General features: G+C 43.3%; 1 protein-coding gene across 2 annotated transcripts in view; it reads left to right on the forward strand.

Moving 5' to 3' along the window:
• Window positions 1-19,154, forward strand: part of LOC121546227 (receptor-type tyrosine-protein phosphatase zeta-like) — a 47,698-nt gene that overhangs the window by 3,989 nt on the left and 24,555 nt on the right. For both annotated transcript variants that reach the window (XM_041857323.1, XM_041857324.1), the window contains 2 exons: window positions 10,406-10,474; window positions 18,071-18,250. In XM_041857323.1, coding sequence (XP_041713257.1) covers window positions 10,406-10,474; window positions 18,071-18,250 — 249 coding nt within the window. The remainder of the gene's footprint in view (window positions 1-10,405; window positions 10,475-18,070; window positions 18,251-19,154) is intronic.

The following is a 19,154-nucleotide window of genomic DNA, read 5'->3' on the forward strand; positions in this document are numbered from 1 at the left end:
TCCAAAGCGACTTACAGTCATGCGTGCATACATTTTTTTTTTGTATATGGGTGGTCCCGGGGTTCGACCCCACTACCTTGGCGTTACAAGCGCCGTGCTCTACCAGCTGAGCTACAGAGGACCATAGGAGGCTTCTACTGAATAGACACCTTCTGCTAGTGTTGCGGACGCAAATGTGTCTGGGTCAAACCAGTAACCAATTCAACTGCAACCTGGGTTAGGATCAATTACATTCAATCATGCTTATGAATAATTACTGCTTATAAAAACTTTATTAACTGTGTAAATGATGCCATTTATAATCTGAGCAATTTGCCTTAGTAAAGCAACGTGACCTCTTTAGAACTGTGATAGAAGCAGATGATACACCTGATGCTATAGAACCAAAAGGGCTTCTTCCAATGAAAGGTGCCATTTAGAACCCAGAACCCGTTTACAACTCTTTTTTTCTAGCTCTATAAATCATTTTCCTTATCAAAGCAACATCACCTAAAGAGACCTGTGATACAAGCAGATGATGCATAACAGAGAAGCTATCTATTAGCCATCAGGTTTGACTGATTTACCCCTGGGTGCTTATGATGTCCTGTGATCTACAATATCTGGTCATTAGTCCCACATGTAGTTATGTCATCCTAATGCTACTTACATAATGAGGAGAGAGAGAGAGTCCCCTCTCCCTCTGGACAATCAAATGATCGATGTCTCTAACGTTTGTAAAAAAAGACGTCCACATTACCTCTCTCCGTCTCGCTCCATCAAATTAGATTTGTTTGCTATTTCGGCCATTGCTTTTAAATGTTAAATGAGTTTAGACTAGAGTTACATGTCAAAGGATCACGGATATGGTTTGCCTCCTCTTCTTATTTTTATGTCTGCAGTTTGTATTAGAGGAGAGAGACAGATTAATGAATGTCTGGTTTATCTGCTGTTAGTAGCTATCTGTTTAGCCTTGTGTATCTGTCTCCAGAGACGGGAGTCTGAGTGGGTGTGTGGGTGTTCATGGCAACAAACATAGAGGCAGGATCTCACTTCTCGTACCATGTTTCTGTAAGCAGGCCTTTCTTCTGTGAAAGAATACATTGAGGACATTACATCCCCAAGTGTTCATGCTGAGTCTCTCGTCTCTCTTCATGTTCACTCTCTCTTCTGCTTTTTTGTCATTATGATTCACCGGTACAGGGTGTTTTATCAGACTATGAATCTAATAGATGATGTCAAAATCACTAAGGTTACACATCCGAAAGACAGAAATCTGTAACAGTAGCGATGGTAACATGTAATATGGTAAATTACTAGAACAAAATTATCTGAGGGAACTGCTTGCTCCCCAGACAGCGTGATTATGTTCAGTCTAATGTATGGATGGGAATTAGAGTTAGCTACGCAGTACATACTAGGCACACATATCTCAAGTTAAGATCCAGCCCTGTAAGAAGAACAGAAGATTTAGAGCTGATTTGGAACATATGATCACATCATTGGCATCTCATCTGTCTCCCCTCCATGTCTCTCTCAAAGACAGATGCATGGACGCCCATATGCACACACACAAACGCACACACAGAAACCCACACACACCACTGTTGAGGGCTGGTCTGTGTAGTGTTCCATAGCGCTCCATGTGTAAGATGAGATTAGAACTGTAGAACCGGATGGACCTTTACACTGCAGCTCAGAACAGAGCCGCTCTGTACCTCTGTCCCAGCACAACTAAGTCTTCATGGAAGTATAAATCTTGTTAAAAAGATTTTCTAAAGCCTTCTTATGCATCTCTCTTTGGGTGTCTAAAAAAACTATCATTGGCTTTATAGCTTATCTTACCATGAAGAGAAGTTAGACTGTTATTTGGATATAAGCGCTCATTTTGATTACAACTTCTTTTGATGTATCTGAAACAGCATTATTATAGAATTATTAATGGCTATGCTTTATTTAAACCCTTTATTTTCGATATTTTCAGTAAATGTATTTTATCAGCATGACATTCCTAGTCAACTGTAATGTAATTTATTCATAAGCATACTTAGCCTATACCACTAATCCACTTATTGACTCTCTAAGGAATGTAGTCACAGTTATTAGAGCTAGCTCCGTCCCAGTCATGACTTTGATTGCAGGATACTTGGTCTTACTGCAAGTTGAAGTTCCCTACACAGCAAATTCTCCAGTGTTAAATCAACACTGACTGTGTTAAATTTAACACTGGGCCAGTGTCTATACAGGTCCACACTTTTAAGTGTTAAGTTAACACTGTGCTTAGTGCTGACGCTGTTACAGTGAGGGAAAAAAGTATTTGATCCCCTGCTGATTTTGTACGTTTGCCCACTGACAAAGAAATGATCAGTCTATAATTTTAATGGTAGGTTTATTTGAACAGTGAGAGACAGAATAACAACAAAAAAATCCAGAAAAACGCATGTCAAAAATGTTATAAATTGATTTGCATTTTAATGAGGGAAATAAGTATTTGACCCCTCTGCAAAACATTACTTAGTACTTGGTGGCAAAACCCTTGTTGGCAATCACAGAGGTCAGACGTTTCTTGTAGTTGGCCACCAGGTTTGCACACATCTCAGGAGGGATTTGTCCCACTCCTCTTTGCAGATATTCTCCAAGTCATTAAGGTTTCGAGGCTGACGTTTGGCAACTGAAACCTTCAGCTCCCTCCACAGATTTTCTATGGGATTAAGGTCTGGAGACTGGCTAGGCCACTCCAGGACCTTAATGTGCTTCTTCTTGAGCCACTCCTTTGTTGCCTTGGCCGTGTGTTTTGGGTCATTGTCATGCTGGAATACCCATCCACGACCCATTTTCAATGCCCTGGCTGAGGGAAGGAGGTTCTCACCCAAGATTTGATGGTACATGGCCCCGTCCATCGTCCCTTTGATGCAGTGAAGTTGTCCTGTCCCCTTAGCAGAAAAACACCCCCAAAGCATAATGTTTCCACCTCCATGTTTGACGGTGGGGATGGTGTTCTTGGGGTCATAGGCAGCATTCCTCCTCCTCCAAACACGGCGAGTTGAGTTGATGCCAAAGAGCTCCATTTTGGTCTCATCTGACCACAACACTTTCACCCAGTTCTCCTCTGAATCATTCAGATGTTCATTGGCAAACTTCAGACGGGCCTGTATATGTGCTTGGCGATGGTCTTGTAGCCCATTCCAGCCTTGTGTAGGTCTACAATCTTGTCCCTGACATCCTTGGAGAGCTCTTTGGTCTTGGCCATAGTGGAGAGTTTGGAATCTGATTGATTGATTGCTTCTGTGGACAGGTGTCTTTTATACAGGTAACAAGCTGAGATTAGGAGCACTCCCTTTAAGAGTGTGCTCCTAATCTCAGCTTGTTACCTGTATAAAAGACACCTGGGAGCCAGAAATCTTTCTGATTGAGAGGGGGTCAAATACTTATTTCCCTCATTAAAATGCAAATCAATTTATAACATTTTTGACATGCGTTTTTCTGGATTTTGTGATTGTTATTCTGTCTCTCACTGTTCAAATAAACCTACCATTAAAATTATAGACTGATCATTTCTTTGTCAGTGGGCAAATGTACAACAAGACATAAAAAAGATCAGGAAACGTAATATAAAAAAAAAACACTACCTAAACCATTTAAACCAGTACAACCATTTCCGTAACGTGTGCAATAAATCTAACTAACTGATTGGATTAGTTTAGAAAAATGTAAGATATTTATCTTTGTTTAACATAAGATTAATCAATCAATAAATGTACATGCAAAAACACAAATATTAAAACAATCCCCAAAAAATCTACCTGCAGTAGAGCATGCTGGGAAATATGGTAATGGTGGGTGTGGTTTTAATGGGACTGTTTTACTCACCACCTGTAGTGTAAAACAATAACTCTGGTTATTAACACCAACACTTGGGGTTAAGTTACACCACTGAGTGTTAATTCCACTCTTACAGAGTGAATGTAACTCCTGAATCAACAATAGAAATGTTACACTGGAAAATCAACACTGGACAATTTGCTCTGTGGCATCCTCCCAGACAGGGCACTGGCTGGCTAAAGAGAGCTACAGCGGACGGTTCCCAAGTCGTGCTCTGTCTTAGAACATCCTAAATCCCCCTCATCCGCAGTGTAAATGTTTAGAAAGCAGTGACAGCGGAGAGGGAGAGGGAGGAAGAGGAGGGCAGTGAAACCAAAAGGCCAGAGAGAGAGAGATATTCTATTTTCTCTTGACTTCAGGAAGTTGGTTTGGAGTTATACCGTCAGCCTGACAAGAGCAAGGCTTGTCTGTGGCTGGGCAGTCTGTCACAAAGGACAGTGTTGTTTAAAGGAGAGGGACTTTAATAAGAGGCGGTGGGAGATGGTGGGTCTGGGGGAATGAGATGACTGAGGCTGGGGGGGAACCCAGGGAAAGCCGGTGGGAGAGGGGCTGCAGTCTGCAGTGAAAGATGGAGGGGAACCTCAAGTGAAAGGTGGTTGGGGGGGCAGTGAAAGATGGGGGAGTGTGTGTCCATGGCGATGGGAGAGGCAGCAGAGGATGTCAGTGTGGAAATCAGGGTGGCCAAACGCCACAAGACATTTTACGGTTGTCAAGGAGTTCAGTGCTGATGCTCCCTGCATGCTGATGGAACTGAAGACCTGTGATGCATCTCAATACTGTCTGTCACTTCCTCTTCTTGTCTCTTTTCCTCCAAGAAGCCACATTAGACTATTGAGATGCTTACATAGCTCAGTGCTGTGATGCTGAGCAGGTGGACACAGTGCATTGCACTGCACTCAGTGGGAGAACCGACTGGTTCTAGCACACACGCGCGCACACACACACACACACACACACGAACACACACACACCATCCCCACTAACTCACATGGACACAATCCTACATACCCAAGTAGACAAATAAACACACTACCAGTGTACACACAGTCATGACTTCAAAGTGGGACTGAGCATTTATGTCATCATCAACCACACAACCCCAGTGGGGCTGACTACAGTAAGTGCAGTGACTGTACCTGGCTCTAAAATACTGCCTCTGTGTTATGAAGCTCTCTGTTCCTCTGTTTTCTCCAGCTCTCTGTGTTCTCTCCCCTCCCTGGGGTGTCTCTCTCTGTGCCTGATTTATTTATGAGTTCTTCTTGGGATGCGGCCCATTTTCAGACGGGAAGAGCTCGGAGGAAGGAGCTGAAACTTTACGTTTATTATTTTAGGTCATCCCTCACCAGGGAACTCCCTGGCTAGCGGCTCACATTAATAACAGGCTTTTTCATGGGTTGTTTGTTCACAAATACTGTATTTCATGGAGAGTTTTGTGGAGGAGACAAGTAAACCCTCTCCATCGGCATCAAACTTAATCTCATTAAACAGAATTTGGAGAAAAGCTACCGTGACACAGCCCTCAGAGTGCAGGACCATAGGAGAGATTGATGGGCTCTTCTTGAGTGCGATGCACAGCACACACTCATCTCGGTCAATGGATGCAGCATAAATAGGGGAGGAGTAGTCACAGAGGCACAGAATCTGTCACAGAAATGGAGTGTCACAGACAAACTCCCATGATGCATGAGCAGACCTTCCACAGGCCTATTGCTGAGAACAGAACAGCTCTGTCCAGTGTCTTAAACTCAGAGCCATTTTAGCGCCTATGGCTCTAGTTAAAAACCCAGTTGTTCTCAACAGAAGGTGAAGTTAAACCACACAGCAAATTATCCAGTGTTAAATCAACCCCATAGAGTGTTACATTTAACACTGGTCCAGTGTCTATATGGGGTCCACACTTTTCGGTGTTAAATTAACACACTGCTTAGTGTAAAGCCTTGGTTTTGGTTGAGACATGGTTGTTGCTTTCCTCCATGTTCAGTCGTCCAAGTGAGACCCTCAGCAAATATGTTATCATTAAATTCTTTAACACACTACAACACATACTTGTTTTCGAAAGCACATCAGGCCTGCAAATTACATTATGCTTGCTTGTAAAGTGATGTGTAATTCCTATTGAAATCCAGCCAGAGTGGGGATATCCAACATTTAGAATTTTTATTCACCCACAACCTGCATTCAGAATGACTGCCGGGTTGGGAAGACTAAGATACGAGACTACATAAAACCATTTCAGTAACAGGTGCAATAAGTCTGCTTAACAGACTGGATTAGTTTAGAAAAATGTATGTTATTTATATTTGAGTAGCATAAGATTAATTAGTCAATGAATTTACATACAAAAACATAGATATTGAAACAAACTATTCTAAAAACCAACCTGCAATACAGCATGCAGGGAAATATGATAATGATGGGTGTAGTTTTGGTTTAACACTGGTTATTTGCACCAACACTGGGGGTATTTTTCAACACTAGAAATGTTACACTGAAAAATCAACACTAGGTAACACTGGACGAACTTGATGGCCCATGAACAAATTTCCCTCTTGGGGACAATGAAGACATTTCAATATATAAAAAAAGTATTGTCCCCTAGAGGGATATTTGTTCCACTGCCGTTTCACTGTCCAGTTGTTCTGGACAGTTGTTCCAACTCCCAGCTGTTCCCCTATATTACCACCTCTAGAAGTAGGCCCTGAGGCCTCTAGGCCTCACGTTCCCACGGTTACCACATGTCACATGTCCTCTGACCTCACTGCAATAGCTGGGCCATGACACATTCCCATAGGCTCTCTCTAAGACCGACACATCATCATGATATGGATGTATGTTGTTATATATACCGCTAAGTACCCTTACAACAATGCAGTGTTTGACAGTGCTCAGACGCAGTATCCGCTGTTTAATTTGGGCCTAACCCTCTTCAATCTTCCCCCTGTATGACTCCAGTGAAAGACCTGCAAGTAAAACCTGTTGGCGATAACACATGCCACTAATTCACTAATTCACACATGGCTGTCAGTCACAGCCGCTGTGACATGAACAGGCCATGGGGAGTGGTAGGGAGGTATGTATATCTCACTTAATGTCCAACAGGTGCTCTCTAGAATGTTCTCAGTGTGTACTGATCAAAGGAAAGAATAAGGATGACTATTGGCATTTGGCATCGTGGATGCACTTCTGCTCTACTAAAGCTCTTGAAGTCTCTCACTGCACAGACTCAGAGATGTTGCCAGTCTTTCTGTCTCAGTGCCTCTTGTGTGATGTGAGTAGCATATTACTCCTGTCCCCTCACAGACGGAGGATGTGTTCTAGGATCCAGATATGTGATTTCACAAACCCCGTGACCGTGGCCGTATGATGAGTCCCTAGGGACAGTGACGTGAACCACACGCGCTGGGCGGCTGAGCGGCTCAGTGCCAAACCAGAGTAAAGTGAATCCTTCCTGCCTTTTAGTTTCAGTCTGAGCCAGCTTTCATCTCTCTCAGGGGTCCACTAATCAGCTATTCATTAGCATTCTAGTAAGACTCTCCTCCGCTTCAACATCACAGTGTATAGTACAGTCACACACGCACATGCACACGCACACACACACGCACACACACACACACACACACACACATGTTCTATCTAGAGTCTAGACTAGAGTTCAGGTTTGATCTTTCTGTAATGACTGGTTCTATTGTAACAGATACGCTTCTAGTTCCTGACCATGGCAGGCAGGCGCCCACTCAGTCTATCTGATCTGGGGTTAAAAGAAGAGGTCAACACTCCGTGGCCAACTAATTCACTCTATGATAGTTACAAACCATACTAGCCTTTAACCAGAGAAATATAAACATTTGAGTGTGACTGTAACATAGATTTATGAGTGCCATCATTAGAGCTGATAAGGACAGAGAGAATGTGGAGAGTAGGACCGAATGGAAGAAAGAGGGAAGGAAGGAGTGAGAAGGAGTGAGAGAGGCAAGAGGTTTCAGGCCAGCTTGAGTTTGACGCGTTCGTTGGTGATATAGTCATATATGAGCCCCATCGTTAGTGCTGATAAGGACCAAAAGAAGGAGAGAAAGAGAGAAGAAAGGAAGGAGTGAGAGAGAGAGCCAAGAGGTTGTAGCTAGCATTGATAATGGACTCATTAACATCACAATGTGAAAGATTTTAATCTAATTTGCCTCTGGCCTCTCTCTGTGACACTGTGACTGGAGCAGGGCCAGGACACTGGGGCTCAGACGGATCTGTCACATAGCGTGTGTGTGTGTGTGTGTGTGTGTGTGTGTGTGTGTGTGTGTGTATGTGTAGTACAGCTATTTCCTTTCCCAGGGCTGTTTCCCTCTAGAAGTTATAGCATACAGTTAGTATTGTGACATAAAACATAGGTCAGCGGAACATGGTAAAGACCTATCCTAGATCCTGTATACTATAGAATGGAGAGTATTTATTCATAATATAATATGCCATTTAGCAGACGCTTTTATCCCAAGCGACTTACAGTCATGTGTGCATACATTTTTACGCGTTGGTGGTCCCGGGGATCGAACCCACTACCCTGGCATTACCAGCGCCATGCTCTACCAATTGAGGTACAGAGGACCATTCATATCAATGACTGTTTCTTCAATGGTGACAATGGACCATTGAAGAAACCCCCCGTCTTAGTTTTTTACAGTATGGTAAAAACAATAGGATTATATGGAGCATTAGGCCTACCACGTGACCATAACAGAGTGGGTCATCATGACCCTTAACCTCTGACTTAACATAACAACAACAACACAGGTGGGTTAGTAACTAGGCAGTAGCTCGGTAGATACACAGCAATGTGAGTAACTAGATTTCGAGGAAGTAAGCAAGCAAAGAAATTCATTGATTTTCACCTGTTAGTTATACTTAGCCTTTTTCTCACTACAGATTTTGGTTCATTTTTTCACTTGAACCAGTGGGCATCAATAAGCCGTAACCAGTAACACTAGTGACCCGCAGTGAGCAGTAACAGCAGCCCATGCAGTTAGAAAGAGCAGGTGTCCTGTAAAGTAGAGGATGCCATCTGACACTGATTCCAGCTAATGCTCTGGAGCTCCTTCTCTGAGTGCCACACACACACACACCGGGCTGCCAGCTATCTGTTTCATTTCCTACATGGCACAGAGAGCGCTATTATCCTCAGACATTACCAGGTCAGAAAGAGCATGTCCACTGGGTAACTTAGCTATTTGAAATGGAGAGGTTTGAGTGGCGCTAAGAGGAGTGCATAGGAAGAAGATTGTAACAGTAGTGTAAATGTCAGCAGTAGGTATAGTATAGTGCTCTTAAAGTGGACTTTGATACTGATCATTAGGTTTCCATCCTGTTCAAATCTGTGGGATTAAATCCACTAATGCTTAATATCCTTCATCCGATCTACACAGCGACACTCTGAAAGTGTAAAATAACCTGAATGCCTCTCTGTGTGCGTGTGAGAGAGATATGGAGAGAGATAATGTAATGAGAGCGAACGAGGAAGAAAGCTGGAGGGGAAAGAGAAAGAGATATACAAAGAGGAGGAGGCAGAAATCCATTAGAGCAGTAGATGTGTGTATACTGTGTGCCGTAGCAGACACCCCCCCCCACACACACACACACACACACACACACACACATACAGATTTAGCAGCCATTCATCTCTCTAAACACTGTTGTCTCTTTCCAGTAATTACTTTGGACCTTCTGAACTCTACTGATGTGTCTCATCTCCTCCACAGTGTGTGTGTGTGTGTGTGTGAGTGAGTGTGTGTGCACGTATGTGTGTTGTTCCCACACATCACCATAAAGCCATTACCCTCTACTGTCTCTGTAGCAGATAACTCACTACATCACTATGTGGATGTGGAGAACAACACGATCTCTCTGGGTGAGTCAATAAAGATGACCAGTCCTTCATCACGTTCCCATTAACCAAGCTGATTACAGAGAACTCTGCTGGATGAGAGAGGGATGAACGAGGGTTGAGAGGGGCTAGAACAGACAGCACTGTGACGTGCATAGAAAGTAGCCAAAGTCTTGTAAACAGAGAAAGAGGAAGAAGGAGAGAGAGAGGAGTGCCCTCTATCTCGTGACTCACCACTTTTATCGCCTTCATCACCCCTCTATCTCCTGTGCCTCACCCCCTCTATCTCCTGTGTCTCACCCCCTCTATCTCCTGTGCCTCACCCCCTCTATCTCCTGTGCCTCACCCCTCTCAACAGTACCCTTCTCTCTCCTGCCTTTGAGAAGAGAACAGTATTGAGAGACACTCAACAAATGGCAGCTCAATCATATTCCTATAGCTAAACTAAGTGGTCGTGATGTATCATTTGACATGAGAGACAAAGTATGTCATCGTATAGAAGGTCATGTAGCAGGTGCTGGGGTCTCACGTGACAGAGTGTGTATGTTTTTCTCAGTCAGGCGTATTCTAACTCTCTCTCTCTCTCTCGCTCTCTCTCGCTCTCTCTCTCTCTCTCTCTCTCTCTCTCTCTCTCTCTCTCTCTCTGCCTCTTTGTCTCTCTCCCCCTCTCTCTTACAGTGGCTGTGACAGACGCGTACTTCAAGGCCCAGAGGAAATTCACAGACGACATTGACTGGTCCTACACAGGTTGGTACAGTTACATTAACAGTATGCATGCCTTGGGGTATTCAGGTTTCGAATTACAGGGGGGCTGAAATACCAATGTGAGCGTCGGTCACCCTCAAGAGTCGATGTATAATTCAAGCCCTGCGGACATTTACCTCTCAGTGACAGAGCAGAACATATGGTTGGAATAGTACCATACGTTACCTCAGCCCTGACTGGTGCACTAATGTTCAACCTGCTCCACACAACCAGCACTGATAGTCTTTTCTCCACCTGCTGACAGACATAGGGGATTAAGCTCAGTTATCCTAAGCCCTTACAAGGAGTGATTGCTCCATCAGTGAGATAGACCTGACTTGACTGGTCTTGCTTGGTCAAATCTAACTGTGTTCTGGTTGAGGGAAATTGAGCGAGAGCATTTAAATTGCTCTAAGGGCCAGTCACGCTAAAAAGCTAAATAGATAGTGAAATATATTTTCAGGCATAAAAGGCCTTTTCTTTCATGTACCGTCATATATTTGATTTCCATCCTTCGTCCCAAATTGCTTGATTTACACTCTCTCTGTCAATGTGTATTCAAATAAGAAACAATTCTGCTTGTTTGGTAATAATTAGGGGTGTAACGATCCATCTACTACATCGATGTATCGATTTATATTCCTATGATCCAACTACATCGATCTGTGCTCGGCGAGTTGGCCTTTTGGACAACATATATCAATCTAACATCGTTTTAAAATGTAATAAATCGATTGTATCGATACTAGGAAATAACCCATTGGATTTAAGCACGTCAGACTTTATATGGATGTTTTTTCTTAGCACTTTTAATGATAAAGGCTTTAAACATTACTCGATTCAGTCTGCCTATCCGTGATGTCATCGCCCCGCGCCAGCAGCAGCGCAAAGGCGCAAAGACAACAAAACATAGCATGGCGGACGACAGAGGAGAAGCCGACGAGCGAGAAATTATCAAGCCATCATTGCGGTCCTTACAAGAAACAGGAATCTAGGAAACTTCACCTGCACTGTCCAGTATCCAGGTATTTATTTCAGTCACACTGGTTGAATTTTTGGCTAAAAGGTTACTGAATCGATTTCAAGTCACTGAATCGTTTCGGATCGTATCGTTCTAAATGAACCAATATCGTCCTTGAATCGTATCGACAACCACGAATCGTGATATAAATCGAATCGTTGTTAAAACGAATCGTTACACCCCTAGTAATAATACTTTACATTTTCCACACTGCTGCTCTCAAAGTTCAGGGCCCCGTCACAACAAGCTGAGTCCCAGAGAGACGGGAGAGAGACTGCAGGGCTCAAGTGTGTGTGTGTGTTTGTGTGTGTGTGTGTGTGTTTGTGTGTGTGTGTGTGTGTGTGTGTGTGTGTGTGTGTGTGTGTGTGTGTGTGTGTGTGTGTGTGTTTGTGTGCATGTGTATACCTTTGTTCGTGCATGTGTACTGAACATGAATTAGATGATCAGGGTTCCCCTGAATTAGAGCACAAAAAGGAATTTCTCGGTAAACATTTTAATGTCAAACAGACAGTGTGAGATAAAGGATGTATCTTATCCTCTGTCTGTCTGTCTTTGTGCAGGCAGACTATCCCAATCACATAGGTGATAGACTGTATATATGGAATATCAGGTTATGTGTTCATATTTGAGCATATAGAATAGGACACAGATTTCGTGTTGTTTTTCAGACTTTGTCTCCTTGCGTGCCCTGCTACTGTTTGTGTTTACAAAGTTGATACAGTAAAAAAGCCACCACAGCCCCACGTTAACCCCTCTCCCCAGGAGGTCCCTGTGATCCCCCCCCCACATCTCCCCTGTCTCCATCTGCCAGTGTGTGTGTGTGTAATCTCCATCCTCTGATAACCCCAGGCCCCAGTGTAGGCCACGCGAGACAGGATCCCCAGCCACCACAGCAGCCCATTTCCTGCATGTGTAAACCTTCTGATCTCCTTCCCATGGATACAGGGCCTTTGTGTCCCTACACTACCCTCACTCTCTGTCTGCCTCTTTCTCCTTTTGCTGGGCTCTAACACAAGGGACAAAATAAATTATCCAACTCTCTTCTCCATCTACATGTAACGGAGATGGCTTGCGTGATGAGTAACCTTGCCTGAGACCTGAAGACTTGCGTTAGCTCCCCAAGCTAATGCTCAGCAGGCTAACACAGGACGAACCCAGTCTTACACAAACACACTGGTCAGCATAATGCACATTCAGTACAGACAGCAGCCTCTGCAGCAGCTTCTAACAGCTCTAAAGGGCTGTTAACCAACACCTTATTGACTTGCTCCAGCTCGGCTTACTTAGTCATACAGGCAGTCGTTAGTGTTATTTCTGCTCCAGTTGTCTCCAGCCGTCTTCCCCCCCTCCTCTCCTAGAGGTGCTGAGGTTGGGGATGAGGTAAGAGTTGAGTTCCCCCCGCTCCCCTCTCCCTCTCCAGAGCTTGGGTTCGGGCTAGGCCCTGGGGTAATATTGTAGTAGCTGGGGATTAGGTAATAATGCAGTAGGACTCAGAGAAGAGACTTAGTAATGTTGGATGGTGATGCGTGTCAGGCCATCATTACACTGACTGAGGCCCTCTAGTAGAGTTGACAGATGTGTGGGGGGGAGACCAGTGGAGGAACAGGACCCCCACCCCTCACACACACTCACACACACACTCACGCATCCACACACACACACACACACACACACAGAAACACACACTCACACACAAGTATGGTGTGTTTGCTTAGCCAAATCCTAACATACATAATACATGAATTCACTTGCTTGAATCCACTCTCCTTGCGGCCTATGTCTTCTGACATTAAAGGGCAACAGCTAGAGTGAAGAACGTTCATGTTGTATTCTACAAAATACAAGACAGGAAAGTAGGCTTGATCTATCAGACAACCAATAACAGATGTTGTTTGTGGGATAATAATAATAATAATATGCCATTTAGCAGACGCTTTTATCCAAAGCGACTTACAGTCATGCGTGCATACATTTTTACGTATGGGTGGTCCTGGGGATCGAACCCACTACCTTGGCGTTACAAGCAACGTGCTCTACCAGCTGAGCTACGTTGGAGGATGAATAACAGGTACTTTTATCCTTATTATATGTCTTTAATCCTACAAAGCGCTTTCAAAACAGAAAACAAAGAGAGTTGCCTGATAGTGATATGTTAAGTGATGATCTGTAATTCATTTTGACAAGTTGCACGCATCTCCAAAATGTTAGTGCAGCTCCACTGAGCCCTATTACAAGGGGGTTATCCTCTTTCTTTAGCCATTTTAAGGACTGTGACTGACTGCTGGTAAGTGGTGATGATATCTGTATTGAGAGGACAGACAGGTAGCTGAGTGTGTGCTTGGGCTGTAGTCAGAGAGGTAATGGCTGTGTGTGTGTGTGTGTGTGTGTGTGTGGACGTGTTTAACCATACTTGTGGGGACCAGAACACAAGAATAGTAAACCAAGAAAATGTTGACCAACTGGGGACATTTTGTTGGTCCCCACAATGTAAAATGCTATTTCTAGGGGGTTTAGGGTTAAGGTTAGAATTAGGGTTAGAATTAGGTTTAGGGTTAGGGTTATGAGATAGGGTTAGTTTTAGGGTTAGGGTTAGGAGCTAGGGTTAGGGTTAAGGTTAGGGTTAGGGTAAGGGTACGGGTTAGCGTTAGGTTTGGGGTTAGGGGTTAGGGAAAATAGTATTTTGAATGGGACTGAATTGTATGTCCCCACAAGGTTAGCTGCGCAAGACTGTCTGTGTGTGTGTTTGTGTGTGGCGTGTGTGTGGTGTGTGTGTGTGTGTGTGTGGTGTGAGTCAGGAGTTGAGTGTCTTAGTCCCCAGGGACATTCAACCTTTTCAGAGAATCAGAACACCACTTTTCTCCTCCTCTACTATAAAGACTGAATCTCTAAAAGATCAGTCGTTACAGGTGAGTCAGACCTGTGTCAGACAGACCATTAAACCATACTGTATGTGTGGCCAAGTCCCAAATGACACCCTACTCCACCATATAGTCCACTACTTTTGACCCGAGCCACATAGTGTACTGGGATGTCAATAGTCTGTCATTTGAGGCTCGGTTTAAAAGTATTGCAATGTAATGGGGAATTAGGGACATTTGAGACAGATCCTTTGTGTGTGTTCCTGGTAAGACTGACATAAGCGTGTTGCTTCTGGCACTTAATTCTCCTCCAAACCTCTGCAGCTACTTGGTACATGGTAGCATCTTGTGAGTGTAGCAGCAGTGGTGTGTCATGGCATTTATGCCAGATGAGGCCCCCAGAACCAACTAACACCCCCCCTGTCACTTTGCTGCCAGCATAGGAGAAGCACACACACACACATGTTCAGGCACACAGTCACACATGCAGACATGCACACACACACACACCAAATAAAGCGTCAATCTTTTTACCAACCTACACACACACACTCACACACGCACACTTGCACACCAAATTGACAGGCACACTCCTTGCTGTCACACAGACCATTTAAGTGGTACAGCCAGAAGCTACTCTCGTCTGTCACCAACGCAGTAAACTGTCATTAAACTCACAATGGCAATATGGCCAAATTCAGAGTGGAAATTATTTGACCCCATAAATGGCTGTGAATGTCGGTCATGCCTGATAAACTCTGTTGTCTTTAGCACATGCTGCCTGCCTGACCTCCTCTATTGATGACTCTGTATTCGTTCTACTGGGTTATTAGCCAGGAGAGTTATTATGAGAGGGGGGAGGGGGGACAGAGAGAGAGAGAGAGAGAGAGAGAGAGAGAGAGGAGGAGAGAGAGAGAGAGAGAGAGAAGAGAGAGGAGAGAGAGAGAGAGAGAGGAGAGAGAGAGAGAGAGAGAGAGAGAGAGAGAGAGAGAGAGAGAGAGAGAGAGAGAGAGAGAGAGAGAGAGAGAGAGAGAGAGAGAGAGAGAGAGAGAGAGAGAGAGAGAGAGAGAGAGAGGAGGCTGCTGGGAAGACACTATTTCTCTCCCTCTCTCACACTCGTTCACACACACACACACACACACAGCGAGATAGAGTAGTTATTATGACACTGGGGAGAGGGAGAGGTGATAATGAAGTCTTTCCTCCTCTCCTCTCTCAGCCTTGCCATTCTCATGCTAATGTCTCTGAGCTCAGACAATAACAACCGACTCATTACTCCTTTACAGCAACATGCTCCCCACGCTGAGGCATCTCAGAGACCCAGCAGGGATTATCATAATACTCACAGTACAGTATATTGTGGATGTATACTAGCATACATATCGGCCATTTGGCTTACTGTATGGATGTACTTACTGTAAGTGCTGTACTGTATATGATGTGCTGTATGTACAGATGTAGGATCTTAATTTGAGCCAGTTTGATACAGCAGGAAAATATTCTGGCAGCAACAGGAAATGTGAATTATAATTAATGGACATTTTTGTAGCGGTTGTCCCCAAAAAATTGTAAGGGAAAATCAAGTCTGACATTTCAAACTGGAAGTTACAAACTTCAGAAGGCAATATGGAACATTTTGGGGCGACCCGACCAAATTCACATAGAAATGTGAGTTATAAATCTATCATTCTACTTGAAAGCAAGTCTAAGAAGTGGTAGATCTGTTCTAGGCGCGCTATTTCTATGCTTTCCGTTCTTAAGTTTTGTTTTTGCATCTTTTACTTTCAGTTATGTACACCAGCTTCAAACAGCTGAACCAACAATATTTCTGATTATGGAAAATATATTTCACAGCGGTTTAGATGGTACAATGATTCTCTATATTATACTAGCTTATTTTGTCACATACAGTTGAAGTTGGAAGTTTACATACACCTTAGCCAAATACATTTCAACTCAGTTTTTCACAATTCCTGACATTTAATTCTAGTAAAAATTCCCTGTCTTAGGTCAGTTAGGATCACTACTTTATTTTAAGAATGTGAAATGTCAGAATAATAGTAGAGAGAATGATTTATTTCAGCTTTTATTTCTTTCATCACATTCCCAGTGGGTCAGAAGTTTACATACACTCAATTAGTATTTGGTAGCATTGCCTTTAAATTGCTCAATTTGGGTCAAACGTTTTGGGTAGCCTTCCACAAGCTTCCCACAATAAGTTGGGTGAATTTTGGCCCATTCCTCCTGACAAAGCTGGTGTAACTGAGTCAGGTTTGTAGGCCTCCTTGCTCGCACACGCTTTTTCAGTTCTGCCCACAAATATTCTATAGGATTGAGGTCAGGGCTTTGTGATGGCCACTCCAATACCTTGACTTTGTTGTCCTTAAGCCATTTTGCCACAACTTTGGAAGTATGCTTGGGGTCATTGTCCATTTGGAAGACCCATTTGCGACCAAGCTTTAACTTCCTGACTGATGTCTTGAGATGTTGCTTCAATATATCCACATAATTTTCCCCCACAGTATGATGCTGCCACTGATGGTGTTCTTCGGCTTGCAAGCTTCCCCCCTTTTCCTTCAAACAAAACGATGGCCATTATGGCCAAACAGTTCTATTTTTGTTTCATCAGACCAGAGGACATTTCTCCAAAAAGTACGATCTTTGTCCCCATGTGCAGTTGCAAACCGTAGTCTGGCTTTTTTATGGCGGTTTTGGAGCAGTGGCTTCTACCTTGCTGAGTGGCCTTTCAGGTTATGTCGATATAGGACTCGTTTTACTGTGGATATAGATACTTTTGTACCTGTTTCCTCCAGCATCTTCACAAGGTCCTTTGCTGTTGTTCTGGGATTGGTTTGCACTTTTCGCACCAATGTACGTTCATCTCTATGAGACAGAACGCGTCTCCTTCCTGAGCGGTATGACGGCTGCATGGTCCCATGGTATTTATACTTGCATACTATTGTTTGTACAGATGAACGTGGTACCTTCAGGCGTTTGTTACTTGTGTCATGCACAAAGTAGATGTCCTAACCGACTTGCCAAAACTATAGTTTGTTAACAAGAAATTTGTGGAGTGGTTGAAAAACAAGTTTTAATTTCTCCAACCTAAGTGTATGTAAACTTCTGACTTCAACTGTTAACTATTAGTGTTTTAGCAACCAGGAAATGGCGGAGCGATTTCTGCATAGAGCAACTTTAAAACATCAAATGCACTACAAGTTTAACATTTCTCCTGCAACATGGTGATCAAATTAAGATCCTAAATCTGTATGCTACCTGCCCAGTCATTTGTGACCAACTGTCAGGCCATCTGCTCCATTAACTCCTCATCTGCTGGACTAGACGGAGATGCAGTAGAGCTGATTCTGTATGTGCTGTGTGTAAACGCAGTTTGGGTTAAAGTTCAGTTGAGGATTATGAGGATTGGTCATTGCAGGACTTGTCATCACAATTGATATTGAGGGATTATTTAAATGGCACATTTTTATGTTTTGCAGAGGAAAACAAACTAAACTTGTTTATACTCAGCTGTAGCTGACCTCTATAAAGTGTTTCATTTAAAGCCATTCTCCCTGCAGGGTTGTGTGGGAGTTGATTTGCTACACTACCTGCTGCCTGCGCTGTTAAGTCAATTCCAAATCACAGTTTGCCATCTCATTCCCATCTTTGGTATTACTGATCCATTGTAAAGATTCTTCCTCTCTATGTTGTCCTCCTCAGGCCAGTTGAACCAGAAGATCTGGGGTAAGAGGTACCCGGCGTGTAACAATGCCCGTCAGTCACCCATCGACATCGATGAGACGTTCACCCAGGTCCGAGTAGAGTACCAGGGCCTGCAGCTGGAGGGCTGGGAGAAGAAGACCCCAGAGACCACCATTATCAACAACGACGGCAACACAGGTACTGTACAACATGATGCTGCTTATACCCTTTCCACACTACTGAGCCATGAAATAGCCAACCCATGGTAGTACAGTTCGGGTTGGCTTTATAGTGTGAAAAGGGTAATATCATGGGTCGTGTTCAGTAGGCACAAAACTTCACATGGTTAATATTTAGTAAGAACAGATTGTTTCAGTGTCACAAAACTTCACTTGGTTAATATTTAGTAAGAACAGATTGTTTCAGTGTCATATTAATCTTCATATACAGAGATAGTTATGGAAATATAACTCAATATGAGTGATGGGTTTATTGAGAGAGAGACAGAGACAGATAGATGGAGAAAGCAAGAGACCGAGAGAGAGAGGTGAGAATAATGGGTCTGTCTTCCAGAGGAAATTAAATGAGTCTTGGATATCATCTCTCCAAAATGTCTCCACGTGGCTGTGTTATGAAAATGCTGCCTGTTGGGTATTATTAATCTCTCTGTTCCAATACGCTGACAGAAAAGCAATTTAACAATAAAACAATCTCTTTGAAACATCTATTATGATTCTATTGTGTGAGGATAGGGATCAGGCCAGGGAGATGGAGGAGGGAGGTTTTTTTCTCAGGGGGAGTGTAGATGTGTTTCATATGGAAAAAGGATATAATGGCTTCAAAGACATTATGGTTTTATTGGAATTGTAACATTTACAGTACCAGTCAAAAGTTTGGACACACCTAATCATTCAAGGGTTTTTCTTTATTTTTACTATTTTCTACATTGTAGAATAATAGTGAAGACATCAAAACTATGAAATAACACATATGGAATCATGTAGTAACCCAAAAAGTATTTTATATTTGAGATTCTTCAAATAGCCACCCTATGCCTTGATGACAGCTTTTCACACTCTTGGCAGTCTCTCAACCAGCTTCA

The sequence above is a fragment of the Coregonus clupeaformis genome, chromosome 30, assembly GCF_020615455.1.
Source record: "Coregonus clupeaformis isolate EN_2021a chromosome 30, ASM2061545v1, whole genome shotgun sequence".
NCBI classification, from domain to species: Eukaryota; Metazoa; Chordata; class Actinopteri; order Salmoniformes; family Salmonidae; genus Coregonus; species Coregonus clupeaformis.